Below are 27482 nucleotides of genomic sequence, written 5' to 3'. Positions count from 1 at the left end.
TGCATTTTGTGTTTTATGAGATGGAGAAAGTTTTTATGAATCTGTGTCTCTGCCTTTTATTGGCTGGAAACTCATTGTCTCGCTGCATTACAGGAGCCCTCCAAAAATCAAAGGCTTCCTGGGGAGCCAGGAGGGAGACGCCGACCTCTGCAGGTTCTGTTCTGTCTCAAGGAAGATCTCGGTTCCAGCTCTGCTACCTACACCGACAAATTCAGCCCTTCAGGTGCGCTACAGCTCCCCGTGTTGCTCTGTTAAACACCAAATTACTCTTAGCCTGTAGTGGGAAGGCTGAATTTTGTCCAGTTTAATAGAATATATAACAAATGACCCAGTCAGCTGCAATCAGAAACGTGCACAGAAGTTGTCTGAGCCCATGGGATGAGACACAGCACGTGTTGAAGCGCAGTGCCAGGGGCGTTGTGCAGGATCATCTCCCTGCTGTGACGTGTCACTCAAGGAAAGCAGCCCAACGCAGAATGGAAGCAAAGGTGCAAATCAAAGGTGAGCATTGCTTAAAACACCAACATCCACCATGTTTATTGGCACAATGAAATATTCTGTTGGAGGTGCAGCCCCGTGTTTCCATGATGACGCATGCTCAGACTGCAGGGCAGTGCTGTTTGTACCCACCTGTCCCCAGGGCAGGTCTCATTCCTCGTGGTGCCGGCACTGGTTGATCTGGATTGGCCTCCACCCCTCCCTGACACGGAAGGACCGGGAGGGAGCGTGGGGAGGAAATCCAGAGCAAAGCACTTGTTTGATAATCCCAACTTTATTTACAAAGGGAGAGAAGGCGACTTGTCAGACACCATTGCATTGCTGAAAGAAAACTGCAGACTTAACAAGAACTGCTGTCAGCTTGGGCAAGGGAGCATTTTGCAGTGGGAAGTCCCTGGACATGCCGTGACATGAAGTCCTGATTATATCTGTGCTGCTGCTGTTTTGCAGTTTGCTTGCTGTTGTTTTCCTGTGGTGCGAGAAAGCTTTTTGGACATCCCAGTAAGACGCTTTACTTTTATATGCCCCTTTTCTGGGATTTTTTTAGGCTAACATGCTCTGCTGTTGCTGTCTCTCAGCTACTTCAGAAGAGGTAAGAAAGCAGCTTCCCCTTTGCTGTCAAGAATGCAGGAAGGACATAGGGTAGAAGGGGAGAGGAAGGAGATTTTTAGTGTATGGTGGTGTGTACCAAGATCTGCTGTGGGGTCGTGCTGTTGGGAGAAGGGCTGGTCCTCCTGTGCTTGGCTGTTGGGAACAGTGACAGGGACTTACGCGTCCCACCGGTGGGTTTGGTTCATGTCCCACCTCCGGCCACCCACAGCCCCATCCGCCCCAGCTTCCCGCAGATCTCCCACAAGGATTTTGTGATGCACCTTGCAAAGCAAGCTGCCCACTGCTCACACCGAAGGGTCCGATCCTGCTCTGGGGATCTGCCCAAGGATGGAGGAGGCAGCGAATGGTCCCTCCTGCCATCTCAGCTCAGGGTCACTGTGGGGGAAGGTGACCCAAGTGGTGGTGGGACAGAGAACCCAGGGCAGGTACCAGCCCAGCCCCCAAAAGTGTGATGTGCCTTTAAGGATTACAGTAAATCGTTTCATAATTTTGGGCAATAGTTATGCTGGTTTTTCAGACAGATTTCAGAGAGTAACTGGCCTGGTAAATCCTGTGGGGCAAGAACTATGTTACAGCTGTACCACAGCATAAATGTAATTGATTAATTACTATTGCTATGAGATGACTAACAAGATTTCTCTGGTCTCCTTTCTTCATACTTAAAAAGGCAATTTCTACATTAAATTTTCAAGGGAAAGTGTGTTCCAAACCATATCATTTTTAATAGTGACATAGTCATCTGCTATATCAACACATAAAACATCCTGAAGACAAATGTAAGTCCTGATTATTCACAAATATAATTGCTGATTATTCCCCAATTTTCCAAACAGGGGTTAAAGCCAATTCTGCTATATTTAAGTTGCTTTGCCTATTAGTGCACTGTGACAATCCAGCTTTTTAATCTGAATAGAGCTGCTATTTTAGATATTTTTAATTTTGTGTTTAAAGCCCTGACATTTCACAGTTATCAAGTGAACAGGTGAAACTTTCCTGCAGGATTTGAGCCATAGTTCTCAGAATCAGATACTGTTCAGTATCTGAGTTGAACGGGCCTCACTGCCTGGTAGGTAAGAGTCGCTGCCCTCAGCTTCCAATGGAAAACAACACCAAAAACAACCCCAAAAAACCAAACAAGAAACGTGGGCACTGAAAGGGTAGAAAAAGTCAGGATTTCTTGAACGTTTTTGATTTTTAAAGACTTCCTGAACGGACTGGCAAGTGCTTTTTCCAGCATTTCATCCCAGGACAGGCTGGGCTGTAGGATTCGGGACAGGGAGTTATGAAGTGTGCGGCGTGGTGACGATGGGCAGGTAGCAGCTTCTGGTGGCAACACCAGCGCATGGCCTGGGTGCCAGAGCCAGAAAAGACCTAAAGAGCTTCTCTGTTCATCCACAGCCCGGGAGAGGGGTTGGTGCCAGCACAGCGTGCAGGTGGTACCTGATTTATCACCTCCGATGGCTTCGCAGGGCACAGGCATCACCTTTTCTCTGCGGTAGCCAAGCGTTAGGAGAGCGTTTGGATGTTGGCTCAGGACCCACCGGTGGGAAGACGACAAAGTTTCTGCTGGGGGAGCCGCAAAAGTCATAGGGAAAGTTGTACGGACTGTGGTGGGAGAGGTGAGGGAAACCAGCATCCTGCCCTGCTCAGAACGTTCCAAATCTGAGTTTTAGTCAGTATTTTGAGGGAAAGTTTTCCTTTTGTTGCTTCGCGTGGTTTATACACTTTGTGAACGTGTGGTCCAGTGAGATGGGACTTCATGCAGGTGGTCAAGTCCGGCAACTGCGGCCAGGTCTGATCCACCCCAGCCCTCCTGCTTTCCTGGGCTGCTCAGAGTCCCTTTCCCTCTGGAGAATATATCTCTGTCTATATAAAACCGTTGTGTAAAGAAAGCTGATTCCTCCTCTGTTTGCAAACGACATCCTAACCTTCCTTCTCTTCCACAGCGGGAACCCCTTCCTGTAAACACAAGGCAGCCCTGTCGAAACATTGGTAATAAGATTTTAACTATTTTCTTTGGACATTTCACTCCTCGCCCTCTTCTTTGTGGATAGTGGTTGAAGTGATAATTAGTAAACTCTGGTACTCATCCAAAAATGCGCCAGCTCTGAAATCGTACACAGATACACAAGAGGCGCGTGTGCGCAGATTGTCAGCACCCCAACTGCTGCCCTTGGCAGAAACAAAAACTAATGGTGCAGACCCCCTGCCAGAGGCTGTAAACATGCAGTTATAAAAGAGTATGTTAAATGGTAATGAGCTCACATTTATACAGCGCTTTTCAGCCAGAAGAACCCGACTGCTTTGCAAACTGCTGGGCGGTTCGGAAAGTCACTGCAGGGCTGCTAATGGGCAACCACTTTGGGACAATTTAGGACAGGAAGTGAAAAATGAAGGAAAACTCAAAGATCCCCCAAAATAGCTTGTTTACAAGAAACTCAGACTCAAAAAGTGTCAAAGCTGCAGAATGTGCAATGGATTATTTACAGAATGTGCAGTGGCTTATTTATGTGACAGAGAAACTCCAGCGGAGATCAAAATAACATTGCATGAGCAAAAAGTATATAACAAATGAGGACATTTTTTCCAGCCCAAGTGGGATGTGCTGACTTTACTACACTGCATGTCAATGCAAAGGTTCATTTAAAGGAGTGTGCAAGGACAGTTTCCATTTGTAATGCTAATTCAGTCATAAATTCTCCAACACAAGACACGAGTCCAGCTCTGTGCCGTTCACTCATGGAAAATGTTCCCGAGGCTCCAAATAACTGAAGCTTTGGTTGGGGTCACAGAAGGAGAAGTAAGAAGAACCTTATTTAATTGGTTGAACTAAAACTGACAAAACGTGAACTTTATTTTTCAGTTTGTAGGTGCTGCAGTTTGGATGAATTAAGGCACAATTTTCCTACATGGGCCAACTCACCTTATCTTACTCCATCCCTCCTGATGGGCCCCGACAATTTAACTTTCGATGAAATGTTTAAGCTTTCAGTAAAGACAAAGACCTTTAATGTTTTCCAGGATATCTATTTTTTAACAAAACTCTGATTTTCTCCAGAAAACAAGGCATGTTCTGTGAATATTTTCCTTTTCTGAAAACCCCATGTTTCCATCAAAGACCAGTCCCGGTCGGTCAGTGGGACGGGAGCCAAGAGGGTGCCGAAGAGAGTAAGCTGTGCGATAAATAATTATCCCAGAATTTGCTCTGAATTTTCCTTAAATTGGTTCTATATAACGTGCTTCGGGGTAGTCTAATCAAGTATTTATTTAATCATTGACTCTACTTTAAATACATTTTATGGAACTAGATGGAATTTCATAGAAAGTCATTTTTCCTTCTCTTATACTGTTATAAATCTATAGGAACATCTTGATCTTCAGTGACACCCTGCAGAAAAGGTTCTTGATTTCTCTTTATCGCTAGGATCCATGGCTTTATTGGCAAACCCCTGTGCTCCCTCCTGCTCGTCCCCCTGCTCCTTTTTTGTGTAGGGGGAAACTCAAACACAGAAAAGCAAAACAGAGAAGCAAAGCAAAGCACACTCAGCATTAATTTGGCAGCAGGGAAACTCACTAAAACAGATTTTATTGTTTAGAACTGAGACTGAAGTTTTCCTTCTATAAAAAAACAAACCTCTGTGACATTTGTTGGAAATGTTGCTAGCAAATGGCTCATGTATTCCATTGCGCGGGAGATGCAATTAGATTTCTGCAGGTTTGTAAAACAAACTATAGTCGAGTGCTGTCATGGAACCAGTGCTCCGATTTCCAGTTGGATAACTGAGCTTTTCATTAGGGCTCCAGCGGTGCAACTGTTCTGCAATTCCTAAAGCTGCCTAAGGGATTTGAATGTCAAATCCTGATTGAAATTGTTGTGAACTGCGCATACTCGAAAAGGACCTGAAACTTTGGCCTATATATTCTCTTTGTGTAAGAAGGAAGGATTTGCTTAGTGGAGAAAAGCTTTACAGGAGGTCTGAAAGATTCCTGGCTGAGATCCTCTGCTGCTGGAACTCAGTGGACTTTACCCCATGTGACTGGATCATTTGTAGCCACAAAGTGTAAAAGCCACCGTCATGTTTTCTTCCTAGCAAAGGAAGAGCCTTGTGGAGGCCACATAGTCCAGACCTTCATACCCAGGGGTTCTTCACCTTCCCTCTGGAGCATCTGGCACAGCAGTATTGTGCTTTCTGCTTTGGAGAGGTTCTTGGTGTGATCCAGTCTCAGACCTGATCACAGATGAGGTGTTTCTGATAACTACGGAGAGTCCTTCAGCAATACAGCATTTCCAAAACTTGCAGAGAGTGAGAAAAATGTTTCAATAGTCAATTTACATTTCAAATGGAAAAGCCATTGCAATTTTTTCTGCCACTTTGGAAGTTATCAATACGGACTGTTTCAACTATTTCAGCACTCCCACCGCCCTGGCTGCAAATGGCTTTGTTAGAAATTGCTCAGAATCTATCATTTTGTGAAGTTTTGATTTCAGGTAACAGAAGGACTCCCAAAGCCAAATGAAGGGTGTGTAGCTGATGTAAGTGACGTCCCGTGCTCATTTCAAACAAGTCTTTGCTTTCCTTCACCCTTTCCCCAAATCCCAGCGTGACTTATTCTCCTGCTAACTCTCCTCCGGGGCTCTGATTTCCCCAGGGCTCTTCAATAAGGAGGGGACCCTCACGATGAAGCTGGTGAACGTACGTGCCATCGACACCCTGTTCTCCGATGTCGCCGAGGCGTTCAACGAGCAGCACGGGGATCACTCTGAGATGCTGCGGGCTGCCCGAGGGCTGCGGGAGGTTTGTGGCTGCGCTCCCACGGCCGCTCTCACCGCCTGCATGGACACCCTGCGGCATGAGCACGGTACCCCCAGAGCCAACAGCTCATTGACGCCAGCCTTAGAATAATCAGGACCATGTGAATTACCTGATGCTACCGCATCACCGGACCCATGTCTGGAGCTGGTCAGAACCCCCATCATTGCTGCTTCACACGCTGTATGACACAGTATAGATAGATCTCAGACTTCTTGGGGATTCTGTCCATTTTTATAGCTTGTTTCTACTTCATGGTATGATATAACATTTCCACCTGGGCTGACTGATCTTTAAAACACATTGAGAGATCTGGCTTTTCTAGTGGCACCAACTCCAGCCCTGCCCTGTGACGTTGCCTTTGCGCAGAACCAGCCCCGAAACCTGGGGGGATCTGATCAGGAGAACAATGAGGTGTCTAATGGAGGATTAGGATGGATTTACAACATGCTTTTCAGAAAAGACTCACCCAATACCCCATGCTTTTCGCTAAATGAACAAACAGAAAAGATAGTTCACATTTAGCCAGGTGGAAAGACTATTGATTTCACTGCAGGGAAGCCAGAGCAGCTGTATCAGGGATGATTTTGGCCCCGTGTGCTTCAGGAAGTCCTTGAGGAAGTTATATATGAGTCTATTGGGTTGCTACTGGCAAACGCCTCTATTATACAGCACACGCACACAGAGCAGCGACAGTGATAAGGAAACTGGAAACAAGTTTATTTTTCTGGATGTTTTTCAGAGTCGGTCACCGGAGAGCTCTTGCGTCATGTGTTTAGTTTTGCAGAAACAAAAGTGTTTAGATATCTCTTTGTTGGACTTGAACCAGATGCAAGTCACAAGAGAAACGTTGCTTTGTCCTTTCAGGTGCCTCCAAGGTGCAGGTGCATGTGGAGGGCTATAGCTTTTCGCTCGTTGTAAAGGAGAAGCAAGTGCCTGAAAAACTGAAGCGGGTCCAGCGGCACATGGGGGAGCTGAGTCGTTCCACAAAGCGCGTCCTTGCGAGAACAACGACGCTTCGGGAAATGATCTGCTCGATGCTTCAGAACCAGAATGAGCTGGAAGAGAGGATCAAAACCGCAAACCCAGAGTATCTGAACCAGGTACGGCTAGAAAGTAACCTGAGAGAGAACATGCAAAAACTCAGCCTGGCCAAGGAGCTCTCCGAGCAGTATGATGGAGCAGCCAGGAGCGTCTTGAGGGAAATGGCCAAGTTGGCTGGCTCAGTGCTGGAGGGGGCTCCTGAAACAGGGGCTGAATAGGTGCTGATAACCTGCCCACACATAGTTGTCAGGATACTGTGTTTTGGGGCAAAGGCATTGACACAGGAGGGGCAGTTGGTGGAGATAAACACACACTAAGATTTTGGGAAAGAATGAAATAAATCGGTAAATCAGGTCCGTTAGCCTCCCACCCACTGCCATCAGGCTCCCGCTACCAACCACCTGCACGAAATGGCAGAAATAAAGCTTTTCTTCGGATACTCTGCAAAACTTGGGGTGATTGCTGTGAAATAATGCCGAGTCTGGAAAACTGTGTGCTGTGACACAGCCTTTGGAGAGCAGCTGGATAACCCTGATGCGCTTCGGGTACCCAGCGCGAAAGCCCCGTCCGGAGCAGGGTCCGTGCAATGGGGAGGGTCGGCTGCTTTTGCCATGCTGGACCGGTCAGAAAACTTATTGAATTCATCACATTTTTTAAGGATGAGGGAAAGAATAGAAACCACGAGTGAAATCCTACCCAGCGCCACAAATAACTACAAAGGGAGCTCAACCTCTGGGTTTTTAGGCTGTCTCTACTCTGCCCACTATTAGTGTTTTTCAGTCCTTTTTCTGTTTGCCTCAGCGTATCCCCAAAATACATCAACAATTCCCAGGAGACTTTTCTGCCCTTAATTGGCCTTGTGCTTCCTTCAGGTCTCCATCTGCTCACGTACCCGTGGGGCCAAGGGCAGCATCTTTCTTTGCTCTGTCGGTCTCCCTGTAACTCCCCATTAGCCTCTGTCTTGCCAGAAATACGAACTATTCAGACATTGCCTTTAGTTTGCCCATTTGCAAGGCACGTTTTGCATGAAGTTAGCAACTCAACAAAGACATTTGTAGCTTCATTCATATTCTAAATGGAAGGGCCACTATATTCAAATCAGGTAAGAGCCCTTGGTCTCCCCTTTTACTGCCCAGCCCAAGGGTTTCTCTCCGGACATATATCTGTTTCTATTCATTTAGTTTGTTAAGGAATTTGGGTGAAAGGTTCATTGTCACGGATGTTTCTTGCCGTTCACCTGATAACAGGTTGAAAACTACAGCAATGCTTCCAATAGGTCCATGGTAAATAATTTCTCAAACTCATTGACAATTTTAGCAGCCAGGGTCTCCACTTGACGTACAACTTTTTAGGGCACTAACTTTTCTAAAGCCTATTATTTCTGTCATTTTTGATGGAAAAAAAACAACTCAGGTCTTTTATCACAAGAAACAGTGGGTTCCTGTCTTCTGAGTGAGTCAGTTCTGTGGTCACTATATGGTCCTTACCAGGACTGGGACCCAATGTCCCGGAACAGGGGTGAGTGGGTGACCCTAGGAAGGGGAATGTTTCCTATATACGGTGTTCCTGATAACATGGAAGCATATATAACATCACGTAGCTGTGAATCCTGGCAGCACTGATCTTATTTCCTACAGATCTCAGGAGCTAATTGCACTATGACTCCAGTTCAGCTTTCTTGGGGTTCGCAGTGTATTTAATGGAACATATGTAATCTATATTAGCCTTGCACGTCCGGGAAATCTTGTATGGACTTGGGTTGCTATTGTTACACTCAGACACACCACAAACCTCATAATGTCTGTGGTTGATCCAGTCCAGTGCACTCAGACGTGTACGTTTCCAAGTAGCCCTTAGACATTTTGAAATGCACAGAGCTCCTCTGCTGCCGTTTCTAAGGTGGGAGAGCTCGCTGACCTGCGGAGCCCACGACCCTGCAACGTCGCCGTCATCCCTCAGCCATCCCGAGCCCAAGCTGACCATCAGGCGGAGTTCTTCTAGCTATTGGGAACGTCAAAGTGGAGTGTTTATTCACCCCTTTGGGTTACTAAAAACAAAAATATGTTTTGTCAAATGTGTTTTGTGAATAGAAGGATTTAAATTCATTGCTTCATTTATGAAAAAAAAAATAATCAATGTTTAGGTTTTGTACTTGCAGACCAGCTCAGGACTGAGACAAGTTTTGCAGCCCTGAAGTCACTGGGAAGAAGGACTGGCTGCAGGTCTGTGAGTTTTCATCTGAGCATCTCTGCTGAAAGCACATTGGTGTAGTTGCCTTTGTACATAAGTATTTCTTAATTAGAGTAAGCGTGGCAGATATCTACACCATGATAGAACTGGAGTCTGCTTTCTTCCTTAATGTCCATGAAATGCAGTAGCAAGGAGATCGATTTGGCAGCTAAATACTAGCCTGGAGTTTGGAAATTTGGATTATTTTCTCTATTTCATTTTCTGCTTTCTGAGCAACACAAATAGTCTGTCTTCTCCCAGATTCCCCATCTGTAAAGTGACAATGTTTCATGGGAGCCTTGGGAAGAGAAATAGGCTAAAAGCTCAAGAGGTCCTCGGGTAGTATTGTAATGTAGGGGTGGATATCCTCTGAACCTCAGGTGGCCAGACAGAAGGAGCTCTTGCGCCAACAGAGCCTCAGGAAGCTCCTTCAGTTCAAATAAACACTCCAACACCAGTTGCTTAGACACCCTATTGAAAACCTGCAAAACAAGGGTGGAAACCTCGGGAGCTGCTCACTGTGTCTGCTCAGGTTGGAAATCGGAAACTGTGTTTCACAGCCTTAAGGCTCTTCTCCTCATGACCGTGACTCAGGGGAGCAGAGGCTCTAACAGGAAAACAATGAGAACGGGAAGCTGGGCAACCCTACCAAGAAAAGGCTTTTAGTTTTGAGAAGGTGTTCAGGGGTGGACTTTGGCATAAACCTTGGACATGCCACAAAGCCTCCCTGCTGAAAACCTACACTCTTGTTTTCCTCATCACATTTGCCTTGTATATTTTAAGCGCTGCAGGGTGGCGTTGCTGGCCTGTGTCTGGCTGGAGCAGAAGGTGGGACCTCCATTGCTGCTCAGTCTTTCTAGGAAAAAGGGCACTGTATGAAAACACGTGGATCCTTAATTGGCCTCATTAAAGGATCTGGCCGTCTGGACCTCACTCATTCTAATTAGTCATCAATAGGGCAGTGATTTTTTTTGTAAACCACCTCTGTTCTCTTAGCTCTGCCTTTCCACTGAGTTTTTACCCAGAAATGCGTCTCCTTTGCTCTCAGCCGGGGCGGGTGGATGTGTTCTCACTCAGCAGCCGTCCACCCTGCTGTCCGCGGGCCAAGAGCTTGTTTCTTGGCAGGGCCGCTCAACCCAGGCCCGTAATCCGCGGCAGTCTGGAAAGGATGGAGCTAAATATGGCAAAGAAACCAGGAGCATGTGATCACCCCACCCTTCGCTTGTAAGTCAGTCTGGTATCCACGCTTCCAAATGTCATTACTGCGCAGAAAACCTTGGGTAACACATGGAGAAGGTTTCCAGTCATTGCTGAAGCACCTGTAAAGTTTTGGGGCTATTAACCAGCACCCCCTTGTTTCCAAGGAATTTCCCTCTGGTCACTATTACTTGCTGCTCACACAAGGACGGGTCAGGAGAAGCAGAGGTAGATGAACCAAATGATTCCTGCTGCTTCATTTGGGCTTCCCAGATTCACACGTTCCATATACTCCTTTTGAGTCACCCCGTTTACACCCAGGTAGAATCACCAGGACACTTCTCTGAGATGGAGCCTCCCCAGATTTGCCCATCCGGAAACAGGACAAGGCAAAACAATGACGGAAGCCACAAAAAGGTGGCTCTGGCTCAACAAGCATAAATAAGAATGCTTTAGGCACAACATGGTTTGCAGTAGTGGATGGTGAGGTCTGGAGAAAAATGGCAAAAATCAGTTCCTTCAACACTGATGGTGCACCAGTGGATAAATCAGTTGTGGGTGGTATAAAAAGCTGAGGAACCTCTAGGGTCATCTTCCCCAAACTATCGCATCATTCCCAAACCTATCGCAACTCTCACCTCTCTTCTCCCCTCTTGAATGAAGTTCCTTGTACTTCTTGGGCACTCAGTATTCTGAAAATCATGTGTTTAGGGAATGCATCTGAAAATACTGATGTAATATATTCACAGTCCCCCAGTACGCAGGTGAAGCAAAATGTTTTGGGTGGTTAATAAGAGAACTAAACGTCATTGTCTTGTACAGCTTGTCATGGGACTCAATGAGCCCAAGATGCAATGACCTGGTTGGGTCCAGAACAGTCTCCTAAAACCAGTGACAGCCCGACTCAAACGTGTGGTTTGGTGACATGAAAAGCTGGAGTAAGGCTGCTGAACCCAGGGAAAGCTGGCTTAGCCACCCTGTATGTTTTACAGTTAATCTTGTATCTGTGTTGAGGAAAAATACTCCTCAAAACTAGTTTTAGTGGGCCAACAAAGGCCTTGGGTTGCTAGACACCTTATTAATAATATTCGTCTGCAGTAGGGGGATGCAGTTCTTTATAAAGATTTATTAATAGTCATTATTATTTTCACAGAAGCTTTAATGTGCAGTAAAAGACCTATAAAGACAAGCAACCAAAGGAACTCATCGATTTCACGCTGATCTGCACTACAAAAATACCAGTCTTTTTAATTTTTTTTTTTCAAATACTAATAAAACAAAGAGCTTTCGGGAGCAGCAACAGCAGAAGGCGAATGTAAAGTGATATATTTGAGACCCAGGAGTATGGTGTAACTTACTCTTGCCTCTGCAGCCCGTTTATTGTGTTTGTCTGGTTGCCCCGGGAACCAGCTCACGCCGTTTCACTTATTTTATAATGTTCCTGTAAATGTTAGGTAGGGCCGGGATTTATTATACACTGTCAACACCTAAAATGGAACGCGCCGCTTAGTGTCATTTATTTGGCCAGATGCCTTTCCGTGCTCCCTTATAAAAAAAAAAAAATACATATATATATAAAATCTTTCTTATACAGATGTATGTGTGTGCATGTCTGTATGTGTGTGCATGTCTGCATGTGCATCTCTGTCCAAACAAACAAGGCCTGGGTGCTCTCCAGCGGGCTGTGCGGGGAGGAGCGGTGCTGGGTGGTGCGGACGCGGCGCTGCAGGAAGGTCTGAGCTGCCGCTGGGTGGGATCGGTGACTCACGGTGTTTGCGTGAGGTGGATATTTAGGGGACGGGGAAAGGCATGTTTACCAGGAGTGTTTATTAGCCCGAGAGCAGCAGCGTGATGCTGATGCTTCTGTCCCCAAAGGCCTCTGTTATTTCGGAGCGATGAATCATCAGAATTATTAGGGCTGGAGCGAGCTCCTCTGCTCTCCTCCACCGGCCCCTCAGCATGACGGAGCAGATTCGATTGCAGACTAGTGGGTGTGAGGCTTGTTTTTTAATATGTCTTTTTCTTTTTTCCCTTGGGTGGTTCCTCAGACTAATACATGGTGTTTAACCAGAGACTATTAACCTCTTAAACGCTCAAGAACAAACTCAATTAACGTCCCAGCTCCTCCAAATTGTGTTTCTGGATCGCCTCATCTTTTTTTTGCTCCTGCTACAAACTGCAGCCCTATCTCTGCTTCCCAGTTCCCAGAGGGCAGGGGTCTCCCCCGCATCCCGTTTTCCTTTACGCAGGAACACGGGTCTCCTCAGGTTCCCATCTCCTCTCTGGTCACCCTTTGCAGTAACAAGTGCCACATGTCCAGCAACTCTTCTTTCTCTTGCCCCTAAACAAGATGCAGTGATTCAGTATGACTGCAAATGCCTTTCTTGCCAATAAAAAACCCTGGACATTTGTACTCCTGATGTGATTTGCCTTCATCCTTACAAGGGGATTTGGATTCAGCAGTGGGGGGGGGCTGCTCCAGCTGAAAATAGGGGCTGTGTGAAGAGGTGAGGTGGATCAATCGATGGGTAAAAATCCAAGAAAAGTGGCTTTGTTCCTCGCCACACTTGGGGTTGATCCTGCCTCCCACTGACCAGAAATGTTCCCTCCTTGGCACGAAGCCTTTCGCCGCTAAACAGCTCCAAGGCCAAGGACACCAGCCAGCACCCAAAGCATCCAACACGTTGGGATTAGGCAGAGTCCTGAGGCTGGAGGTACAGAAGAGGGAGGATCTCCAAAAGGGTGAGGAATGCAAATGGAAAAAGGCAGAAACTGGGGCAGAGCGGCTGGTGAGAGCAGACTGCGTTGAGGGAAAACAGTCAGACGAGGAAAGTTGGACTTGATGGTCCAAGGCTGCATAGCGTGAATTTTTCTTTCAATTGGAATCTGTTAAGGATGGTGAATTTGCTTAGGAAATATTAGAGGTTAGGATTCTTATTTCCCATGTGATGCTGAGTAGTTTAAATCTTAATTCCTCACTTCTTCTGACTGTGAGGCAAAACTAAAGCGAAGCAGAATTCATTCATATCTGTGATGTGACCCGAGATCCTTGACTAAAGACTTCATAACAATGGACTCTTGAGTACGGTTGGGACATGATTTGTGTGAGCGTATGCCAGTACAACAGGACTCTGCTGGTTTGTTTCGGGCAAGAAGATGCATAGATAATGGATTTTTCTCACGTCTTGTTTTTCTTTCCGATAGATACGTCACAAGAAAGCGTATTTTGTGCACAGAGGTCTGGTTTTTCCTGAGACTTCTGTGCATGCAAATCAGCTCTTGGAATAAGTAGCAGCAATAGCCCCTCCAGAGGCATTTACCTAAGCCACATTCAATATAAATATGCACATACCCTCACCTATCTCCATTTTAGGAAATATTTCCAAACGTAAGAAGTGTGAGTTTCAACTTCTTCAAAAGAAAAATGCCACTGTTAAAGAAAAACTGAAATGACAATATACCTTTTTAATGAGCCTAAACCAGAATGGATATGTCAGTGACAAGAGGAACTTAGTGAAATCACAGCTGCTCTGTTTAATTGCCTCCTAATTTGCTCTTGGGTGTTGGTAATTGGAACAATTTGCCTACAGAAACCTGTGAGGTCTCAGACACTAATTGATTTTGTCTTGCTTAATCAGCTCCACAGAAAACAGAGCCCATTTCACCGACTGTTTTTAAGCTTAGCATGGTTATTGTGTGATACGTGGTGCCAGAAAATGGACCCACCTACCTAATCAAGTCATCCGTGGAGCAAACTCGGATCACGAGGCTGGGTCAGGTCCTTGCAAGGTGAGATGAAATGCTTCTGTTTGGTGCAATAGTCCTGAAAAAGACCTCAAATGAGATGGGACAATGTTGGTACGTGTACTAAATGTACAAAGGTGATATTTGAAGTTTATTCTAACTCAACCAGTCCTAAAAAATGTGGTGTTTGCAAGCATTTTCTTTTCTTGTTGTTGGAGGCCAGCTAGGTTTTAATGGAAATATAGGTTATGCCTCACATGTGTAGCGAAAGAGAATAGATCATATAATGGGCAATTTAATTTTCTTTCGAAAAACAATTCAGGTTCTCAATGTTATGATTTAAGGAGGCTCTGTTATTCTGGTTCAGGATGATTTATTATGCTCTTATTATCTTGTATGGGAAAAAATCGTGGAAGAAACATCTCACAAAATACTGATGTACCTTGTGATAAGGTCACTAGTTGGGAACAGAAACTATTTTCGGTGCCTGATATCCCTGATATTCCTGACTGGTGCCTTTGCTGGACATCAGGCCCAGGAGGAGAATCAGCCCTTTAAAGAAAACAGATGCACGTTTGCTGCATCAAGAGCAAACGCCACCACCACGCGGTTCCATATGGGTCTGAATTTCCATTTGCCATAACCACATTTTTTCAAAGGAAGTAGATTGTAAGTCTCTAAAGATTTATAGTTTCATTCTAAAATATCTATCATTTTAAACACAGCGCTGCTACTGACATCCACTGAGCTGCCCTCGATAGACTGGTAAAGTACTTAAAAAAAAAAAAAAGACATTACAATATATCCAGATATGTTTCAAGAACTTTTGTCGGGCATGGACTAACTTGGAGACATATTTCATAAAAACTGCTATTTGCATTTGAGCTGTATACTTTCGCTCTTTATGTCCTTTTCCATTGCTCCGCATTGCCAAGGCTTTTGCATAAATAGACATTTTCCCCGCCGGAGCCCACGGGCTGCGTGTGACATCACAGCTTGTCCTCAGAAACACCGTCACCGAGCCGCAGAAGATCTGACCTCAGGTGTTGGGCTTTTTGGTATAACCATTATTGAAAACACAGCGGTTGAGATTTACTGGCTGGTAAGAGTTTATAATGATCAGAGATTAAGGGTGGGACTTTGAAAACAGTATAAGCCTTGAGTGCAGTTGAGTTTGTACTCCATTACCCAGCAGCTTTTCAAAGCTCCACCCTAAATCTGTATGAAATTATTCTAGCGGCAAGGGAAGTATATTTACCTAATGTCAAATATTAAACATTACTGCCCATTAAAATATAGGGCTTCATTATATTTGGCCTGGTGCAGATGTGCAGGAGAGAAGGAGTAATTATCTTTTCCCGAGCTATGTATCTAGGCAGAGGAGTTGTCACTAATTTTTGGTGTCTGCCTGTGGGTAACGAGCATCTACTTTTTGCAGCCCGTAAGGAAGCGAGTTAAATCTTCAGACCACAATTTGCTTCTGAGAACTGGGTCCCTCAGAATGCAAGCGAGCTGAGTTGACCATGCAAAAAACAAACCCCGTGCCTCCAGGCTTGTGGGCACTTTGGAAAGTCGAGGCCAAAATAACTCGCCCGCTGTCACGCAGCAAACTGCTGGCAGCCCCGGGCCGGGAACACAGAGCTCTTTATTCCGGCCCCTGCGGCACCATCGTCCCTCGGCTCCTACGAGCTGGCCCGTGTCCGCGAGGGTGCACCTCTTGCTTTTGTCCCATTTTGCAAGCTGCTCGGGCCCACGCAGTCAAAGCAAAACCCCCGAACGGCTCTTGGAAAACCCTGCGGTGCCCAGGTGACAAAAACAAAAACCACCACCAAACCAGTCCCAATATTTGCACTGGAGACCAGAGTGTGGGAACTTGGCGTCGCTCCATTTGCTGGGGACGTTAGAGGCTAGGTGACAAATCTGGCCTGGGGATGGCAAGTGAGGCACCTTAGCTCTGGATTTTGCTGACAGAGGAAATCTTGTGAAAGCCACAGAGAGAACAACCTGCCAAGGGCAGCTCAGGCCCCGCGGGGTCAGAGCACATTGTGCGCGGGGAGTCCCCATGCAGCGAGACATGAAAACCCCGCGTGTCCCTGCTGCTCGTTAAGCTTGCGCAGTGACACAGAAATGCTTTTCTCTTCAACTCACTGGAAAACTGCAGCGAATTTAGCTGAAAGTGCAAATTGCTTTTGTAACGAGGGATGTTCTTGTATTTCTCGGCTTGGGCTTTTCTCCCATCTCTTTCTTCCCGACTGTTCTCTGCTTCTATCATGAGGCTTTTTCCCGAAGAAAGACAAACTTAGAGAGGGGAACAGAGAGTCCTGAGCTATGTGCAATGCCCGACTCTCAACCGTGCTGCCCAAGAGTTTGCAAAATAGCTGAAAATCAGTCAGTTTGGGGGTAAAACATCAACTGAAGCTCCCAAAGTAAGGGCTAGAGAGAGCAAGCTTGTTATGCTGTTGGATGAAAGCTCTAACGAAGCGTTGGAGACGTGAAATTGTGAAAACATTAGTCTCGCTCCTTCCACCTCAATCTTCTGCACTTGTTGGAGTAACTTAAACTCCATGTGGCTGTTTAACCGTGCACTTTAAAAAGTGACGAATGACAGTGTTTGAAGAAGCTGTTGGCTGTTTCGCCCATATGCCGCTGTTGGAAGCAAGAAAATGTCAGTGTAAAGCAAGAATGCAGTGGTCTGTATGAAGTGCAGGAACTACCAGATCCTTACCTCGCAAAGCCTCAAAAACACTCTCCTGCCCATAAATACCATTTTCAATGCGTTCTGCAGTAGAATGCCTCCCTCCGTGCTCATCGAGACAAAACCTCCCATGAAGTTCGCTGACCAACTTGGAAAACAGTTGTGTTTGCCTGAACGGACACTTGCTGAAAGAAGAAATTACAGGACATAGCGATACAGAAATAAGGACCCCATTAAGATTAACAGCCTTTAAGCTTCGCTGTCCTCGGTGAATAACCCCAGTTCATTGCCAAGAAGTGTCCTACTCAGCACCAGTACAGTATTTTACGTTGGATATGCTCAGGGAATGCTAAAACAACACTTAACCCAAGACCTGTAGAGTTTGGTTTCCAAGTATCCCAAAGCCATCTTCCCTAAAGAAATCCTGGGGCTGGGGGTATGATGGGGTCTCTTTGGTGGTGCCTGTTTCACTACAGTGATAGTTACCCCTGAACTACAACATTTTTCCCAGGAAAACTGCAAATATTGTAACATTATCATCTTCATAGACTTGGAAATGGCTTGAGGTTTGGCCTTCTCTGGCCATATATGATAGAGAGCAACAGAAGGGAGTGACTTTTTAACATATAATGGCTTTGGGCAATACTAGTAGACAATATATAGGTGAAAAATGAATTAAAGGCATCAGTTGTGAACCCCTCAGCCTTTTGAGGTTTAAAATGAGATTACTACCATTGCTTTAATGAATATTTCTCCTTCCTCACTCCTCTGTTTTTTCAGGGGAAAGGAGGAGGGAGATGGGGGATGGCGTATTACAGCAAAATGGTGGCAATTAGATGATAACAGTCGGCAGCACGGGCGGCGTCTTGTTACTGCTCATTTTGGAGGTGCCAAAGCTACATGGGACATCGTCATTATTATGGCTTGGAGTTGGCTAAGGTCACCCCGGTTCATCTGGTTTATACATTGGTAGCCTTCTACTTATTACTTGCCAAACAAACCTTTTTATTTTTGCACACGTTTATGTTGATTTTGTGGTTTCTGAAATTGGATTCTGTCTCCTACGGGCCCGAGTTTCCACGGCAACTACGGACCTTATCTGCTGCTGCTGTTTGGCAGACGGACAACAAGGCCTTTCAGTTTACTTCTCCAATTTTTTTTTAATATTATTTTCTTTAAAAACCTTTTTCTTCTTCATCGTGTTCTTTTTTTTTTTTTCTTCCCTTTTTTATTATTTTTACTTTTCCCAACCCCTGTCATTTAAAAATCACATAATTAATTGAGCACATCCTGTGCCACACGGGGCTGCCACGACTTTGAAGTCCCAATAGATCATTTTATAGAGCCATGGGTACCATTTTTTTCCAGCGCAGCACCAGGCGCCAGCGCGAGGGCTTGTGGAATTTAGCATATCCTACTCCAGGTATGATAAAGAAACCTTGGCACCTTCTGTTTGTTTTTACTAATTTCCTTTCCAAACTGCCTTTTCAATATAGAGGAAAGACCTCAGGACTTAAAGTTTGTTATTTTCTCTCCAAAGTTAGTCCCTGTTCCCCCTGCCTCCCTCCCTCCCCTTCCTTTAAACCAGACTGAACTGCTTCTTCGCTTGCTGCTAGGTTTTCTTTCTTTCTTTTGCTTTTCTTCAGCAAAGTGTGGTCTGATTTAGCATCATGTAGCTTGGAGCTGTTACCGATCCTACAGCAGCAGTGAAACCAGCCGAGGCAAAAAGACCCTGACAGGCTCTATTAACCCTTAAAAACAATAAATGATCTCATCACCTTCTCAAATACAGAAGAAGAAATAATAATACAATAATTTACTTCAGCGAGGGAACATGTCTTTTGGGGATTGATAGTGAAATCTATCCCAAAAGACACTGTTGCTGCTTTTCCACTGGGCTGAAAATAAACCGCAATGCCTCTCAGCATTAAAACAGGAGAACGTGCGTATATAGACATAGCTACAAACCTATTTACACGTAGGTATGTATGTGAAGAATTCCTGGCCAAGGAATAGTTATATTCCACTAGATGTTATAGATACAAAAGGCTTTGGAAATCTTTCATTTGTGTCTAAAGGCACCATGGAGTTGTGAAACAGTAACGTCGTTACTGAGTTATCCTGATGCTGTTCCTGCACACAGGGCTGTGTAAGAAGAATTAAGACTTTTGTGTACATTATGTACATTTATGTACATTAATGCAAGCAGCCAAGAAGTTATCAGTTACCTGAGCTGTGCAAGCAAGAGGTTTTCTGCTTAACTGCCTGACCCAAAGGACACATCAAGCAAATATTTGCCCCCAGTTAATTTTAAAATGACAAAAATAATTCCAGTTTCATTTTGAAAGTGCCTTTTAACATTATTTTCTTCCCCCCCCAGTTAAAAATAGGACTCTTTGGAAAGAAAGAATCATGAATATTGAAGCATTTCTGTGTCAAAACCATTGCAACGACCCATGTTGATAGCCTTGATGTTTTGTCTCATTTGTAATGGCAGAGCTACGGTGGAATGCAAGATTTGCAAACAGCTTCTGCCGACTGAAAACTACAGTGCTTGGCAAATAAACCATTTCCCTTCCTGTGAACGAGGCTCTGCAGGCCAGACCCGAACTCCTGCGGCTCTGGAGAAGTTGTGCTGCTCATTTAACAGGGACGGCGCTCCAAGAATTAGCACTGAAAGAAACATATTGAAGGAAGGTTCGGACTTGGAGAGCACCTCTATTCGACTTATACATTTATAGACAGGAGACTGATTGGTCAGTCAATTATTCTCTGGAATTTTGTGGACTCCAGGCAAGTCAGCTCAAGATATATGAACCTATCCATTTCAGTAATAAAACTCCATAAATCTGTCCTACATTTGGACTTAGAGCGCAACCTGAAAGTTGGCAAATTTCAAATCATTCGGGGTGACATTACAAGCAATTACTCAACAGCTACCTACCATGGTCTTAACGATACAGAATATGAAAATTAAATCTCTATATGCACGTGTAAGTAGTGAGCTAATTAAAGTAGCCATTGGCTTTTTATGATGATTTCTTTAACTACAGAACTCATACAGTGAAAACCTACACCTTTTTTTTTCCTGCAAGATGAATATCAGACAATGAAGTTGCAGAAGTGTATGAGACTGGTTTGGTTTAACTTGGGTCTTCTCAATTTACTTTCTCTGTCACTGCCCTCTTGATGTTTTAATGGAAGTAAAAGAAAATGCTCCTTTTTTGTATTAGAGCTATGCATGTGGGTGAATCTTTTGGCAATGTTAACAAGAAATAGATTCAGTTTTATTTTGAAATGTTCACAATTATTTAAGCAAAAGAGAAAACCAGCCACATTGCAGAATGAGTTTACTACATTGAGAGGGTTTTACCTTTCATACGGTGTATCTAATTTTGCAGAATAACGAGGTTAAGTATGAGTTGCAAAGAGAACTTGTCCAAGGGAAGGCCAGGCTGGAGATGTTCTTGTTGCAGAAATGTAGATGCGATTCACACTTGGAACACTATGAACTCTTCAGTCTAAGACATGTTTTGTTTCAGGGTGATAACACCGTATCGTGCTCTACAACAGAACTCCTCCTCTTGAGCTGCCCGGCTCCTTTCTCTGTTTTGCCAGACCTACCAGGTAATTTTAACAGGTAGGTGGAAATTAAGGTCACCAGCCTGATGAAAGCTATACACAAAATAACTTTAGCAAAATGTGCCTTAGTCTGAATTCCAGCACATTCTCTGAGTGGTGTCTCTTAGGTCAGAGCTGTGTTGCACCTTCCTCTAACATTGTACAGCAACACACCATCTCGTTTTACTCCAAAGTAGCGTTTTTCAAAGCTGGAAGCATCCAGTCTTAATTTTCCCCATGGTCTGCGGCTGTGTAAAACAGCAATGTGAGTAATTGTTGCTATTTGTTAGCTCTTGCCTCAAACCACTCTGTGTATATATTCACAAATAAGTCCCTAATAATTAAATTCTTCAGGTTTTGATCTTGCTCACAGGAGCAGAGTAATTTTCGTTCCCTTATGGATTAGATTATCCTGAAAGGTTACGATTCAAGCCTCCCCTTTTTCTCCGATATGATTCTTCCAGACCTTGGGACTGATAGGGCCCTGCACAGCACCAGGTCTATGTTTTCTCTGTAAATACAGCCTACAAAATTTCAACAAGTCAGCCCTTGTGTGCCACACCGAGAGATTGATGACAAACCACATTATTTTTCCCCTCCATATAACTGCCCACAATTACAACGGTGCTCTCTCAAAACACTGGTTTGTTTTTGTCCGAGGAGCAAAGAGCACAAGCACAGGCTGATAACTCGGTGTAGAGCTGGCGGCAACACTGAGAAGCATTATTTGTGCAAAATGCCCTTTTTCTTCCCTCTTTTTTTCCAGTCCACGGTAAAATATCGGATCTGATTCTGCCACATGTGCTTATGCAAAGCCAGTAACTCATCAGCAAAGGTCACCTCAATACCAAAGTAAAGAGAGGAGGGGATCAAGACTTTGCAATCCTTGCTCAGTTCTCTGCTCCTGTGATGGGGAGGTCACACCTAAACCAAGGTGTCTGCTGAAATTAGGTTTATTAGTGTTTCCTTTAGATTAGGTTTCTAAGTTGTTTGCGGGTTGCTTCTTGTTGTTGTTTTAACCCAAATATCTATATTTTCTGTTGTTGTTGGGTTTGAAGACAGCTGACCTGCCGTGCCAATGCAACTCTGATCACTTGTAGAATGCCACTAATATACAAAGCCAGAAAGCTGAAAAATGGCAGGCCCATAGGATTTGCAACAATAAATAAAATACTAAACAAAAGGCTCTGTCTTCTGAAAGAGAGAAGTGAGATTAGATTGTCACAGTCAACCTATCAACCCTTTCTGAACCTAATATCCAGTTCTCTTATTTTTGTACTGACATTCCTTCCGCATTTGGGTTGTATCTCTTTAGACACAATAAGACGCTGGGAACACTCTGATGGTTGGGTGCTCTGATGATATTTCCAGAAGTATCGCTGTCCTCCAGATAACTGAATTCCCAGACTCAGTTACAAACTTCCGAGCAAAGGCAGCACCTGAAAAGCAAGTCCTCCTGCTTTCAAGTTAAAAATGCTTAGAGCATCAAACATATGTCAAAATCACTAATTTGTCATGAAGCTGCTACGGGCTTATATCATCAATCATCTTGACACACTGTACTTGAAACGGTGCTGAAAAGATACAAGTCATTTACTCCAAAATGTTTTCTTTATCTGTGTGCACCCTTAAAAACTTCCATAAGAGCAGTGAAATGTGGGCGCTCCCTACTCATTGTTTACAAGGTGTGTTTAACTTTTGTAGGTTGTATATGAAACGAGAATGACTGAGTCTTTCTTCATGCAGCGGCATTTTTACTCAAAGCACGTTTCTGAGTGATAAAGAACTCACTTGTGTTGACTTTACCCCTTTAAACTTTACATATTTTCTGCTAATTCCAGTCTTTTTTTAAAATTTATTTTAGATTTCTAGCTAAATTGTGCACAGATCATCCAGAGTACTGTAGATAAGAAATAAATGACCGAATTATACAACTGTGATACATATTTTACTAATATTTACCCATCTCTGGAAAAAAATGAGATTCCAATGGGACAAATTGAATCAATCCAATTTTTAGGGACCACATCTACAATTTCTACAGTTTCTCATCCCTGTACAAAATCTTATGTGCGTTAATGTCATACACATACTGTACCCCAAGGTTTCCCAATAACTTCTGTGAGACTATTGTGGCTTCTAAAGCTTAGGTAGCTTTAGCAAAGACAAACAAGGTCCTAAAAGAACAGTCTTAAATTATTCTGAAATTGTAAACTGTCTCTACAATGGTTATTTGAAGCTAAATGGTTCTGAAGTCTTAATCCTTTCTTGAAATTTCAGGCCCAAAAAGTAATAAAAATCTGGAAAATGAAATTGGGTCTTGAGATTTCAGTCACAGATGAACTGAAACACACTTCCAAATTCTATGTGATTTCCTTGAATCTCAAAGCAAATTGGAGAGTAAAACCTTATAATTGATATGTTCGTGTTCGTCGCCAATATTTAAGAATGTTTTAATTCTAGAGAAATACTAAAAATCCAGCATTTAGTTCTAAAAGCGCAATAAGTGTTGTCAGCAGCTCAGTGTCCGTGCAAATTCAGTTTCTTGTGCAGGGGGATGAGAAGCATTTCAAAGACGTTTTGGCAGTGAAGCAGCATAAAGACTATTGGGCTGATGCCTCAGGTAGCTCTGAAAATCCCACCAGCTTTCCATGTGGTTCCTGACACCTCAGTGGAAAGTCTATGCAGTTTAATCCTGGGAGCTCCAGCCCTGCACTGGGGCCGGGTTGGAAATGGAGTTACCAGAAGTGGAAACCCTCTGTAGTGAACTCAGAAATCCTTTTGCTTTTGTAGCAAAGATGTATACATTTCATTTGTGGGGTTTTAATTGGTTTTGATTTGTTTCTTTCAGTAGTTAGTCAGTTCGGGATGTCTGGGTCCGTAGGCCGTTTGGGAATCTTTTGTGAAGGTGACGGGTCTCAAGCTCCTTGCAGGAGTTGGGATACTGAGGGGATAATGAGGGGAAGAGCCGACATTGCATTTCTTTTCCTTAAAAGAGAAAGGCTGAAGGAGAGCAATAAAGCAAAAGGCATTTCCTAAAGGTAGCCATTAAATCATTCAACACGCCGGTCCCTCAAGAGCAGAGAGGTTCCTCTTTCCTTTCCAGAATGGGTTTTACTGACCATTTCTCATCCAGTGCTCAGTGTCTTCACCCGGCCCTCCCCGTGCACCCACCCAGCCTCCCTCCAGCAGGACAGCACCACGGCTCCTCCTGACATGGGCCTTGGCCCATAGATCACTTCCCAAAAACTTTTCAATGGGTCCCCAATGATGCCGACCGAGGGCTCTGTTTTGCTCGTGATAATGTGCTAATGCTCCGAGACCTGGCATCAATCTTCTCTACGCATCATAATTTGTCAAAGTCACAACATGGGGCTGGAAACTAAAAAAAAAAAAAAAAGAAAAATCCAACAAAAAAATAGTAGGAAGAGATAGAAAACGTGTCTTTTTTTTCAGTTCCCTCCCATGTGACCTTCCCCTCCTCCACTCCCCCATCCCCTTTTCTCTTAATCTCTAAACCATCTGATTGTACAGAAATGGTAAAGAAAAGGTTTAGTTTCTCGCTCCTGTGTCTGCTTTTTTGTGTGTGTGTATGTGCTTGCTGGACATGTTTGTAAATGGAAACTGAGAAGTCATGACGGGAACCTTTGCCACCTTTGGTCAGGAAAACGCTTTGGGAGAAGGTTGGTCAACTGGTGCTCATTCCCAGTTAAGTCGTCATTTAGGCTGGTAAAATTAGATGGAAAAGCATGATCATATCAAAAGGGCCTAACGGCTGATGGGTTTTGTTTTTAATCATCTCTGAGGCCACAATCCCACAGACCACATCAAAATGTTCTCTAGAGCTTGTTTAAAGCAAAAAGAAAAAAAGTCAGGAGAGAGAAAATCAAACTTAATTCTCCTCTCTTTTCCTTTTCGAAGTTCCAATTTCTTCTTTTCAACGTTTTTTTCACCCACTGTCTCCTTGCCCTGCTGTCATCCCACTCAGCTGCTGATAAAATAGTTCTATTTAAAACACCTCATGAAAATAAATTGACTTGGATGCTCAGCTGCTGTTTGTGCTCTGAAATGCCAAGACAGACGAAACATGCATTGCTAATACCGCTGTTAATGTCTGCTTAGCGGAGGCTTCGAGGTCCAGAAAATGACTTGTGGTGGCATTTGAGTCCTTATCCCTCCCTTGTCTTTTTATGGTGCATAATTGGTAGACAAGAAACAGAATAAGGGTGTTTCTCTGGCAGCGTTTAAAGTCAATTGACGCTACTGGGAAGAGCCAGATCTCTGGACCTGACATTTTATTCATTATCAACGCAGCCAGGTCTCAGCTAGAAACAGATGATGAAAGCTGGTATAAACTGACGGGAAAACTTAGATTAATTGATGGAGTGAAACCAATGGAGTGCCACCAGAGATGCGCAGTTCTGCTGCTACTTTTCATTACGTTCTTATTAAATACATAGACAGAAAATGACAAGCCAGCCTTCCAAGCCCCTCCAAGGAATTCTCCCTGGTGTGTTCACTGTGCGGCACTTTTAGCAATGCTGCTAAAATCAGCGTGAGCAGCAAAGCAAAGGTGAGATCGGTGCCACAGCCCCAGACAGACTCTGTGCAATTTGGAGTGGCAGAATCCAGCCTGCAATGCCTTGCAGAGTAAGGCAGAATATATTCTACAAGATAATTGCATTTAAAGCATTAATGGATAGGCGGCCGCTGCCTGTGCGCGGGGCTGGCAGCGCTTCCCGGCCCCCGGCACAACCAGCCTCACCCCAGGTAACTCTTCACAAGCAAACTCTCCTAATCAGAGTGTGACGGGCGACACACAGCCTTGAATCCGGTGTTAACCTGCCACGGAAAACAAGCCGTGGGGTTGTTTCCATGAGGAATCTTGGAAGGCAGACAATGGGTGGAAGGGAAAGAATGGGGGGGAGTGTGGAGGGCAAACAGGACGGGATATGAAAGGGAAGGGTCCGTGGCCAAGGTTGGCTCCGAACAGAATGCTCGTGGGCTGGGTTTTGGGTTTCAGACCTCTGCTGACAATTTGCTACACTTGGTATCAGGAAGATTAGAAGGGAAATGTTTCTGCAGGTCTTTGAAGAGGAGAAGGAGCTACACAAGCCTATAATAACTTTCTTGGTTTTCTTAGATTTGAGCACAAGAACAGTGACAAACTTCACCTTGTAACCAGGCCTGATCCTGCTGTGCTTCTGGGGTTCTCTACGCTCCATTAAACCCCAGGAGTTGGTTTTGGGACTTGTGGAGCTCAAGTCCAGCATCACTGTTTGGGTACCACTGCTCTCCTTGCACAAAGGACCCAAAGGGAGAGGGAAAACCAAACAAGATGCAAACATAGGAGGTGTAGGGGGGGGTTGGTGCTGCACCACCCCATCCTTCTCCTGATGGGATCTCCACCAGCACTGGGATAGGGGAAGGGGCTGGGCTGACACCAGTTATCTTGTTCCCCCATCCCCGTGCACATAGGAGCCACCCAACTGGAATGATGGGATTTATTCCACGGTGACACCAGTGGAAACTGGACTTGAACCAGTCCTCATCTGATGACTATTTAAGTAGCTTTTTATTAGCTATACTTTCTATAAACAGAGATTTAAAAAAAAATTCTACTGGAATTACCCAGAGGAAACTGTATCTTTGGAGGCCAAATAAAAGTTCATATAATAGGTCTTCTTTATATGAGAATAATGTCTTCAAACCAATTATATCAAGGAATATAATTACACGCTTACACAGTAAATTAAATACATTTTTAAACACAAATGAGATTGAATGTCAATTACAGCTTCCAAAAACATATTTAGTTAAAAGTAATTTCCGCTTCACAGATTTAACTTTTCAAGCAAATTTTATTAATATGGATAGCTATTATTGTTTAATGTACAAATTAGAAGGGATAGAGTTGTTGAGGTAGTGCAAAGCCAGCAGTTTGAAAGTGCTGAAGAATGTCAAACTCCAGGGAGAGCTGCAGTGAACCAACATATCTGTGCAAAGGAAAATCACTATTTTCAAAGATTGTTATCAAAATAGATGCTGACTAATGGCTTGTTTAGCCAAGAACAACATGTTTTCTTCTTACCGGGGTTCCTTATTTCACTGTGTATATTTGGCCTCCCTGTGTAATTTCCCTCGTGAGTTCATCACACAGAGGTGGCGATACAATATTTGATGTGCAATGACTCTGGTGTCAGGAAGGTGAAAGCAAAGATACTTTGTTCAAAGACACTGGGGAAAGTTTTCGGACAGGAGCTGAAAGGGAAGAACGGCTTCTGTTTATTTGGTTTAGGTGCTTCTGTTTAAACGGGAAAATACAGCAAACTGAAAAACTGTGTTGAAAATGTCATGGTTATTAAAAATAATTAAGCCAATTATAGAAAAGTCACCAAAATATTGCATTTTAAATATGGATACATACTCCTGAATATAAATTGAGTAATGTCCCTGACATTTCAAGTCAGACTTTCAGTGCCCATATTTTTCATTCTGGCATTCGATCCAGCTTGTAGCGTATGTTTTATCATAGCGCTGTAACTGTTGACTCCAACTGATTATTTGCTTAAAGTTAAGCATGAGCTTAAGTCCTCGGCTGCATTGGCGCTTACGTGGACATTCCCACCAGTATAATATTCCGAGTCCCTCCTGTGATTACAGTATTCCCCACAATGGGAACCCCAATATTCCTAAGGACTTTGGCACTCTTGGCCAATGTCAACAGAATGGGAGGTGCTATTTCATTAATTTCCCCTGACTAGGGACAAAAATAACTTCATATATTTCTTGGTTTTGTGTTTCAACCTCCAGGAGAACAATTTTCTTAAAAGGTAAAGAAGTTGGTTACGTTATATTGCAGTTGGTTACATTAGACTGTAATTTCACAAGGCATCAGTGATTCCAGAGACTGATTTTTTGACAAGGAAAAAAATGAGCACACATTTGCTAGCGTCAATAGTCACCTTTCCTCATGCATAAAGCATATGAACACATTTTTGGCTGTCAGCGTTTGAACAACAGAAAACGGG

The 27482-nt window shown here is 44.0% G+C and overlaps 1 protein-coding gene and 1 long non-coding RNA gene across 14 annotated transcripts in view; one reads left to right on the top strand and one right to left on the bottom strand.

The window, feature by feature from the left end:
- The first annotated feature begins 690 nt into the window (after positions 1 to 690).
- On the top strand, positions 691 to 26289 carry LOC110365798 (uncharacterized). 13 transcript variants are annotated; one of them, XM_065035031.1, is made up of 6 exons: positions 691 to 1090; positions 3057 to 3102; positions 5761 to 5970; positions 6789 to 7024; positions 20373 to 20470; positions 21767 to 26289. In XM_065035031.1, exons 1-6 carry the CDS (start codon positions 1052 to 1054, stop codon positions 21792 to 21794), a joined length of 657 nt encoding a protein of 218 aa, XP_064891103.1. In that variant the 5' UTR covers positions 691 to 1051; the 3' UTR covers positions 21795 to 26289. The 13 variants fall into 13 exon arrangements, with proteins under 13 accessions (XP_064891103.1, XP_064891113.1, XP_064891106.1 ...); XM_065035041.1 differs by lacking the exons at positions 20373 to 20470; positions 21767 to 26289 and adding exons at positions 9124 to 9187; positions 12440 to 12804 and having other exon boundaries at positions 693 to 1090; XM_065035034.1 differs by lacking the exons at positions 20373 to 20470; positions 21767 to 26289 and adding exons at positions 9109 to 9187; positions 12440 to 12804 and having other exon boundaries at positions 693 to 1090.
- Positions 6620 to 27482, bottom strand: part of LOC110365791 (uncharacterized) — a 34449-nt gene continuing 13586 nt past the window's right edge. Inside the window, exons 3-5 of the long non-coding RNA XR_010467089.1 lie at positions 16861 to 17015; positions 14122 to 14225; positions 6620 to 12732 (exon numbers count right to left, since the gene is read on the bottom strand). This is a non-coding gene — a long non-coding RNA (uncharacterized LOC110365791). The remainder of the gene's footprint in view (positions 12733 to 14121; positions 14226 to 16860; positions 17016 to 27482) is intronic.

Source organism: Columba livia, chromosome 18 (assembly GCF_036013475.1).
Source record: "Columba livia isolate bColLiv1 breed racing homer chromosome 18, bColLiv1.pat.W.v2, whole genome shotgun sequence".
Classification (NCBI taxonomy): domain Eukaryota; kingdom Metazoa; phylum Chordata; class Aves; order Columbiformes; family Columbidae; genus Columba; species Columba livia.
The sequence above is the reverse complement of the archived record's forward strand: the minus strand, read 5'-3'. Positions and strand labels throughout refer to the sequence as shown.

Bases quoted from the DNA above. Each gene is read 5' to 3' on its own strand.
- LOC110365798 (XM_021300355.2), top strand. From the start codon at position 1,052: ATGCTCTGCTGTTGCTGTCTCTCAGCTACTTCAGAAGAG. The intron at 1,091-3,056 runs GTAAGAAAGCAG...TCTCTTCCACAG, and splicing joins TCTCAGCTACTTCAGAAGAG to CGGGAACCCCTTCCTGTAAA. The intron at 3,103-5,760 runs GTAATAAGATTT...TGATTTCCCCAG, and splicing joins GCAGCCCTGTCGAAACATTG to GGCTCTTCAATAAGGAGGGG.